The 9,121-nt window shown below is 47.9% G+C and overlaps 1 protein-coding gene across 4 annotated transcripts in view; it reads left to right on the top strand.

Moving 5' to 3' along the window:
- Window positions 1–8,832, top strand: part of BCL2L11 (BCL2 like 11) — a 44,942-nt gene extending 36,110 nt beyond the window's left edge. For 3 of the 4 annotated variants that reach the window (XM_058534594.1, XM_058534596.1, XM_058534593.1), the window contains one exon: window positions 4,442–8,832. In XM_058534594.1, the coding sequence (XP_058390577.1) occupies window positions 4,442–4,540 (99 nt within the window). In that variant the 3' untranslated portion in view covers window positions 4,541–8,832. The remainder of the gene's footprint in view (window positions 1–4,441) is intronic. The other variant, XR_009217265.1, reaches the window with a different exon arrangement.
- Window positions 8,833–9,121: the final 289 nt, after the last annotated feature.

The following is a 9,121-nucleotide window of genomic DNA, read 5'->3' on the forward strand; positions in this document are numbered from 1 at the left end:
GGTGGCAGTGGGTGATTGTTCTCATCCCCAAGCTAGGGCACACAAAGTCTGAAGGCCTGGTGTGTCCCTGGGCAGTGTTTCCAAGGCTGGCTCGTCTCTCTCTGCGGGAGAGCAAAGCCAAATCTAAAGCTACCCTGGGCAGATGTGTGGTGGTCAGCTTGACCAGTTCCCCAGGGCAGCCTGGGGTCAAGGCCTCTTTTGTTTTCCGCACACCTGCTTCCTTGGATTGGGCGAGAGAGCATGCTTTGCCGTGATTGTTTTGACGTTAAAACGTAGTTAAATTCCCTATACTTGGCTGATTGTCCCACTGTAACTTGGGACATGTTACTTGGGATGTAGCTTGAAGATGGTCCTGGTGCTGAAGCCTCGGTGGTGGCTGGTGCTGTGTGCAGTCATCCTTCCTCCTCTTGGTGCTGCAGAGGTGGGCGGCCTGGCCCCCAGCTGCATCCCCATGCCCCGTGTCTGGAGCGCCCCATCCCCACCACACGCAGTCTTCTTGGCTGCAGGTCAGCGTGGACCCCGCTCTAGGGCGTTCCCTTGGCCCAGCCACTCCCCCAGCTGCCGCCCAGGTGAGCCCCTGTTGAGTGGGCACATGGGGACAGGGACGATGGAAGCATTCCCTGCTGACTGCTCTTGTGACTGTCTCCAGGGCTGTTTTTCATATCTTCAAAGAAAAGTGCCTAAGTGTGTCCCAGGGAAACTTGGAGAACTTAATCCTCCCTCCTCCTACCTCTAAGGCACTATTCTTCAAGAGAACGATCCTGGAATTTGGCATCGTTTTTCATTCTGGTTTATGATGAGAAATCAGATACTTATGCTGCATCTGAACACGGTTTTTACTGAGCTGACTGCCCCTTCTCCAGTGCATGCCCTTCAAGCCTCCCTGCTTGACTCACGTTGGTCTCTTCTCCCGGGATGCCCTTCTCCTTTCTTGCTCCGAGGAACTCTTCCTCCTTGGGGACTCGGCACGGGGATAGCTCTGTGCTTCCTGCCCGGGATCTCCGCTTCTCTGGCAGATGCTTCTGTCTCTGTCATTTTATTTACGTCTTGTCATATGACCTTGTTTATTTGTATGGCCCTATCCCTCACCGAGTGTAAGCTCCATAAAAGGAGGTGCTATCACATTTCTCTTTCAACAGGAAGGACCCTCCCGTCTTGACTCCATTTGGGCATAGGCCCGGTATTTTGCTGGAGCGTGTAGTCTTCGGTCCCTGAGGTGGGCACCTGCGCGTGCATACCTCCTGGTTCCAGCGGAGTGCTTGCTTATGGCCATCCTCAGTGCTGGCAGCACCTATAGGTGCCCCTTAGGCTGGGCTGGGCATTGCTGCTCTGCACTCGGTGCTGGTGACACAGGCATTGCCCATGAGACCTAGTGGGTGCCGACACATGCTTCAAAGTCAGGCTCTCTCTGCGTGCAGGCAGGTTTGGGGCCACAGGAGCTCCTCGCCCAGAGAAGAACACGGACCGTTGGTTGTTGCCTGGAGGGAGACACAAAGCTGAAAGTTGAAGGAGTCATCTTCTGGACCCGGGGGGTGGCCGTGAAAGTCAGTTACCCCAATTAATACAGTTCCTGATCCAGATTGTGGAGATGAAAATACCAGAAGGATGGGGTCCTACAGCTCAGGCACCTGTGATTTTGTGTGTGTTTGTGAGCAAAAGAAGAAACCGTAATACATACATTGTTTGTACTTAGCATATTCAGTTTTTTTTAATAATCTTCGTAACTCAAATGAGTCACTGTAATATCTCTTTCTAAAGTATTTTTATGACTTAGACTAAAACAGCATTAACGCAACTCTGGTCTAAGTTGTTTTTCACTTGAAGGATGAAGGACCAAGAATGATAGGCATGAGAGGGTGTATTAGTTTGCTGGGGCTGCCATAACAGACTAGCCCGGACAGGAGGGCTTAAGTGCCAGAAATGTGTTTCTTCGCCGCCCTGGAGGCCAGAAGCCTGAGATCTCGTGCCGGCTGGGCCCACGTGGACCGCACAGCGTTGCTGGCTGGGGCCTGGTTGGGCATCCTCACCTGGCCTCGGCTCCTGTGCCACCTGCCCCACGTTAGCGCCGTCAGGCCTGTACTTCGTGCTCCCATAACTGCCATAAGCAAGCAAGTTTGCATGGCTGCAGGTGTTAGAGGGCAGGGAGTCTGCCGGAAACAGGAGCTGCCCGTCCTCCAGCTGTTTCTGAGGTGGGGGCTGTACCCTCTGAGCCAGCAGCAGCCTCAGCCGGCTGTGCCAGCTGTCAAGGGTTTTCTGGGCTGGCACGGCTCTCGGAATCAGTGGTAACGGCTTCCTCTGTTGAATGTTGTCCAAAAGCAATTGTTGGCTGGCTTAAAAGCATGTGCCAAGTTGTCAGGCGTGCTGTCTGAGAGGGCCGGCGTCCTGGCGTCCCTGCTCACTGAGATGCTGCAGCATCTTCCCAGTTGTCAGGGGATTGGGTGTTCCTCTTGCGAAAATTCCTGCATTCCTCCCTCCACTCCCCAGCTTTCTTTGAATACGTCCAGATCCTTTACATTTGAGATGAAAGTGGAACTCCAGAAAACTTGAGGAGACATCTCTCGTGATGTGACTTTTCCTTACTAACAGTCACAGCCACCCTTGTCTGCCTGCTGTCCCCAAAGGATGGGTGGAAGATTTCTCCTCTCAAACGTTGTCAGTTCTGGAGTATAAAGTGAGCTAAGTGTAAGCAGTTGGGGTCTGACCCTAACGTGACCCAGTCTCCTTGTTGGTGTCATTTTGACCCCGTTCTCTGGTCACGCTGAGGCCGGCATTGACACCCTGCTGGCGTGAGATGTCCCATGTTGAAGTGATTGCTTAGCCCAGCCCTGCATACACTTTCTTCATTTTAGTAAGTCGTGGTTTTATTTTGAATAAGCCTCTTTCAACCTATTAACATAAGTCTAAACTAAAATTAACCTTCCCCTAAATTATTCTCACACAGAAGAAGCAAAGTAATTTTGAAAGTTAAATCAAAACAAAGCAATCTTGTGTGTAAAACAGATAAAAATCACAGACTGTGGTTACGGAGTGCCTCTGCAGGAATCGCTTACATAAAGCCGATTTCCTCCAGTCTGGTTCTGGAAGGAGAAAGGGAAATGCCGGGGCCTTATCGCAATCCCGTTCTGTCAAGCAAGTGCTGGAGAGCTTGTGTAAACAGTCTCGGGGGGGAGCTGTACTCGCAGCTGGTGTCTGTGGGCATGTTTGGGTCTGAGAGGGGACGCTGTTCTCAGCCTGACTCGTGGCCAGGGGTTCCGTGGCGGTGCATGGGAAGCCTCCCCCGCCAGAACAAGAGCGGGGTTCGTGGAGCGCTCTGGACAGAGCAGAGAGCTAGTCTCAGGTGTGGGTTACTCCTGAAGGCAATGGCCAGGGTGGTTTCAGACCTGAACGGTGGAACAGGCTATAGCTCCCGGTGTGGAGGCAGATGTGTTCTGTTACCACCTTTGGCCGCTCTGAATTTATACCTTGCACGTACTCACCTGCAGAACTCGAGGGTGGGCATCCCGGAAGACCTGAGCATCTCTGAGACTTTTAAATAACCTGGCAATTTCCTTTGAACAGTTGCTCGGCTTGTCATAACACGTGATGGTCACTGATGAAGAGGCCTCTTTTATTTTTAATCGCTCTTTGCTCCCCACACCAGGGGGCAGGGGGCAGGGGACAGGGGCTGACTGTGCCTATGTCTGCGACCCTGGGCACAGCACTGAGCCAACAGTGCTTATCCGGTGGAGCCACCCGCAAACAGCCGAGGCGCATCAGTGCTCCACTTGATTTAGCTTCTTAGGGCAAATTACCCCAAATCACTGGTTTCTCAAGTAAATTACAGCTACCAGAAATTCATCCTTGGGGGAGTCTGAAACATCTCTGAATGTCGATAATCTGGTAGTGAGATAGTCACTTCATATCTATCTACCGAGTTCATTCTTTCCTCTCTCCTGTCCCCTCCACTGCTGCCTCTTTTCATGGGACACCAACTCTGGTGACCTGGGATGGCTTTTCTCCAGCACCTGCACGGAGGTGGTGGGACATTCGTTTTCCAGTGGTTGATGTATTTCCTGATCAAGGCAGTTCTGGCCAGTGATAGCATCCGCCTGTGAAATGAATATGTGGTTTTTAGAGGGGCAAGCTGAGATTCAGGGGTTCTCTTTAAATTTTCCAAACGTTCTTTCCGTTGCTTTGTTTTTCTTTAAGAAGGTGGAAATCATTTGGTATGCCTGCTCTTTATGTAGTGATATCTTCCTTTGCAGGGGAAATGGGAAGGACTTCCCTTCACAGTCTCAGGGAAGAATTGCTGCTTCGATGACACAATGCTCTTTGAGAGATGCCTTCCATAGCTGTTAAGATGAGATTGGTTGTTCACTTAAATAAGGGCATCCCCCACCCCCCTTTACCCCCAAAAAAATTAGGGCTGAGAAGCTAAGAAGCTTTCTTGTTGTTGTTTCAGGTTGTTGTGAATAATTACCAAGCAGCTGACGCCCAGCCCCAAATGATCATCTTACGACTGTTACGTTACATCGTCCGTCTGGTGTGGAGACTGCAGTGACACTGGGTTCCGTGCGGAGCCGAGACGTGTGCAGACATTTCACTTGTTGAAGCCGACAGGCCCCCGCACCACAGCCCCTGGGTGCCATTGCCGTGCAGCCCGCAGTTCTCTTCCAGAGAGGGCGTGCGGAGAGGCCGGCCGCCACGTTCCCGAAGACACCGAGCTGCACGTGGACTCGCCCTTGCTTTTCATCACCACATGGCAGAATTTCGAATGGAAGTTTGTTGTGAATGTAAATGAGGGAGGATTCTTTTTTCCAAAAGAAAAAATGTACAAATCATGGTTCTTCGGAGCAGGATTTTATGCAAGAATGGTGTTTACATGCAGTGTGGGTTTTTCCCACCTTCTTTAATAAGAACAGGTTTTTCAAAAAGGAAATGGAAACTTTTTAACCAACTTGTGAATGAGTTTTGTACTAAAAATTTAAGAACTATTGCCTACTGTCAGAGGATTATGTAAACTCTACAGTGGAAGCCGAGCCAGCTAACTTATAAAGCTGCCTTAGTTTATTTTTAGAGGTTACTGTACAGAATTTTTAAATGGGAGAGGTATGATATGGCCCCTTCCTTCCCTGCCATTGCCTCTTTGACCTATTTTTTCATTATTATTAATACCAAAAAAGTTCTTATGAAACAGAACTGATGAAAGGGGCCAAAGGGTTTGTTATCAACCTGCTTTGGTATGCCACTCCTGTCTTGTAAATACTTACCTCCTTAAATTCAATTGCATCTGTGGCAATATTCCAGACTCTGTGTGTTTTTCCTTATGTTCTTTGTGATGCTCCTCTGGTCTGCACAAATTTGGTCCAGTGTGTCAAAATGCGGTTGTGTCAGAATGTGAGTTGTTATCTGCCTATATCATCCATGGCTCAGTTGGTCTGTCTGTTGGTAGCTTACTCGCTGGGAAGATCTTGGTGTTGGTTTTCCTTGCTTTTTGATGGGCTTGTCATTTAGAAGTGTTTCAAAGAGGTAATAGCAGTAGTAACAGAGTATTATGCCCCTTTACGCTGTTGACTTCTCCGGGTTCAGGCTGTCCCATAGTCACAGGATGCACTCTCAGCATAAGGTCCTGGATGGTAACATACCCACTTGCAGCTAAGTTCGGCTGTAGGTGTGCGAGCCCTCGTGGGAATTGGCACAGGCAATGGGCTTGAAGCGGCTGTTTCCCAGGCATCCTGGCCTTTCCTCCAACTCAGAGTTATCTGGTCTTTGATGCCTGACACTTGGTTCAGACTCCTCTCAAGTCCCCTTGAGGATTTAGCTTTCAGCAGGACCGTAAGAAAACTCCATTGGGCACAAGTCTGAAATGGTCCCTCAACCTTCTGGCAGGCAGCTGGTTTACTTGCTCCGTGTCTCTTGGGACAGTTGGACTTTGCAGGCACCCTCCCTGCATCTGGTTCTGTGAGGAGTCCTCTTCCTCCGCACCTGCCTGTGAAGATTGCAGCGAGTGGGAAGCCCATGAGTTGGTCAGTCATTTCAAAGGCAGTTCAACAACTGGGGAGACCCAAGAAGGAGACAGAGTGTAGGGCTCAGTGAGAGACGGGGGATGGAGATTGTTCTGTGAACCCTGTAACTCTTACAGTTGTTGAAACCTCAGATCACTAAATGGCTTTTTAAAAGAAATATGTGATTTTTCAAACAAGTCAACCGTTTCAGCAACTATCGTGTTTGCATTTGGCCCATTGAGGACCAGTGTTTTCACGTTACTAAATTAAGTGGAAAAATCCATTCATTTGTACCTTCCTAATTTTATATGAATATATATTATATATATTGCAAATATACTTCTTCCTTTAGGTAGAGATATTTGATTCCAAATATTCCTTTTTTAAAATGTTCCTTTCCCCAAATATCTTCTTGGGGTCTTGAATATTTTTAAAGCTGTGTCGAGTGTCAGCTTGTGTTCCTGACGGGTCTTGAAGCCCTCGGTAGGGCCGTCAAGTCCACAGGGCTGTGGGGTGGTGGTAGGATGGCAGCGGGGACCTACTGGACACACACACCAAAGAGGTATTTGGTTCTGGGCCCCTTCTCACCCAGGACCTCCGTACTCATGTGCCAGTCTCTCTGACTGGAGCACTTTACTCTGTTTCTTCAATCCTGCGGCTCCCCGGAAGCGCAGGACGCAGCCCCGGCTGGCGTCGCAGGGCTGTGTGCTCGCCACGTGCGCAAGTTTACCTCTGGCTCGGTGGCCTCCGGGCCTCCAGGCTGGCCGTGGAAGCAGCTCGTGAGGAAATAAGAGGTTCTATGAATTGTAGAAGTATTAAAGAACAGGATGTTGCACCAGGATTTCGGAGAGATGACTGGATGTCTCTGTACTGTACGTGTCTGTTTATCGAGATGCCTCTCTGCGAAAGTGTACCTCCTGGGGTATACCTTTTACTTTGTATATTTTATTTCTTTTATATTTTGTAGAAAAAAATAACGATCCCTTTTTGGAAACGTAATGCGGGTTTTGTGCCTTCACCACCTCTTCTCACGTGAGGTAGAAAGTGTCCTGTGACTTATCACAGAAATGCAATAAACACACACAAAATTAACTTCATCAATGATTTGTCAAATGATCTGGACTCCTGCCTAGAAATGAGTTCATGAAGAACTTTTTTTTTGGTTGTGGAGAAACCAGGTAAAAATTCCTTCTGATGAAAGAAAATGTATATGGCAAAATACAACCTTCTCCTGTTTCCCCTTCTTGATGTTGTATATATTTTGACTATTTATTAGATTAGGAAGTCATATTTTACTTATCAACTGAGCCAAATGTCTCTGTGCAATTGTGTTTCCTTTACTTTTCCTGTAAAATTTTGTACAGCCTAAATGAGTAAAAATCACTGTTTTTACTAAACTTTTTCAGAATTGAGGATTGTAAATATTGTAGATTCTTTTTCTGTGTAATGTGTCCTACTGTTTCATAATGCTGTAACTTGTAGAAATATTGTATATTTATTTCTTGCTTATTTAATGTCTTAAGTTCTGAGAAGTGTTGACCTCCCGGACCCCACCCCTTGCTGTCCCATTAATTGCTTTAGCTCTGAGGTGGTGACTGGTCAGCTGTCTGCAGGCTATGTGGTCTTCCCAGGGTGGCCCTCCAGCTTTGGTTCCTGGTACTTCTGGTCAAATGAGTTTAAATTCTTGGGGCTTGCTGTCCTTATGATGAAGTTCGTGTTTAGACTCCAGTGAGATCTCGACTGTAAATCTGGCAGGCTACAAAATTCTAATCCAGGAAATACCCGGTGACTTTCTTTTTGTTCCAAAATAGCTAGTTTCTCGTGGAGGCAAATTATATTAACTCCAGGCCATATCTTTTTAAAAAAAAAAAAATGTATTATGGGCACTTGGGATGGATTTTCCTGTTGAAAATTTATCCCTGACAACTAGCGTTCAGAGAAATAAAGCGTGCCCCTTCTGGAGGTGCTGCCCTGAGAGTGTTCTGGGCGAGGGCCAGGCAGGGTGAAGGCACAGGTGGGATGCGTTGCTCCTGCTTGGAGAGCAACCTCAGGACCACCTCATGCCACTAACCCCCTCTTGGCGACTGGTGAGTCGTTGAGTTTTGCCCACCCTCTGTGTGGCGTCCTGTGCTGTGAGGTCTGGACTAAATTGGCTGTCTTCAGGAGCTAATCGTGCAGCCCCCCAGCCGGGAACCATTTGGTCCCTGCGTTTGATCAGCCTGCTTCTTCAGGTCGATGCCCTCCTTTTGCTTTTGCATCGCCTTCGAGAGAGGTCGGGAGCCCCGCTGGACTGGGTGTTAAGATGTGAGAGCTGGTGGAAGCTTTAGAGAGACTTCCTAGTGGTTCCGTGTGGATGGTTCTGTCATCCTGCTGATTTAGCCTGGTGCCTGTGTGTGTCCATTTCATGCACACGTGTGTGCAGGGATGTGCCCACACGTGACGCTAAACCAGCTGGGGTTACTCCTGTTCTGCTCCAAAAGGCATTGTGTGCAAGAAGCGTCCTCAACCTCCTTGCTAAGTACCTTGACTACTTTTATTTGGGAATTTCAGACTTTAGAACCTGTCTTTTTATGTCCAGGTCCTGTGACTCATCAGGTACTCATTTATGAACAGCACTGATCTGTCTGTATCCTGCCCCATCACTAACTTCATTCCTAGGACCCAGCGTATGTAGCATCTATATCGCGGTTTCCCTGGCTTACTTGTGTTTGCACTGATGAATTTTGACAGGGTAATTGCCACTTTACTTGTGCAATACTGCTGTAAATAACTGCAGATTTTTTTTTTTTAAGAAACGCAATCTTTTATGTTCTTAATGAATTTTATATAAATAAAACTTTGAACTAGTTTTGGTGAGCTGTTTGGTTTGATTTTGAACTAGTTTTGGTGAGCTGTTTGGTTTGATTGGTTTCACAAAATCATGGAGAAGCAGCTGAAATGATATATAAATATATACACACCCACACCTCTGCCCTTTATCAGTCACAGATAAGTGCATTACCCACATGTAGATTTTGTGAATTCTCGCTTGAAGACGGTTCTGTGTAGTCTACTTAAAAGCAAACCACTCTTTAAAGTTTTGAAGTGGCTGGGGAGAGCGACGCCACGGTTGTCTGCCCACGTAGCCAGATATGACT

The sequence above is a fragment of the Diceros bicornis genome, chromosome 40 (genome assembly GCF_020826845.1).
Source record: "Diceros bicornis minor isolate mBicDic1 chromosome 40, mDicBic1.mat.cur, whole genome shotgun sequence".
Lineage (NCBI taxonomy): Eukaryota > Metazoa > Chordata > Mammalia > Perissodactyla > Rhinocerotidae > Diceros > Diceros bicornis.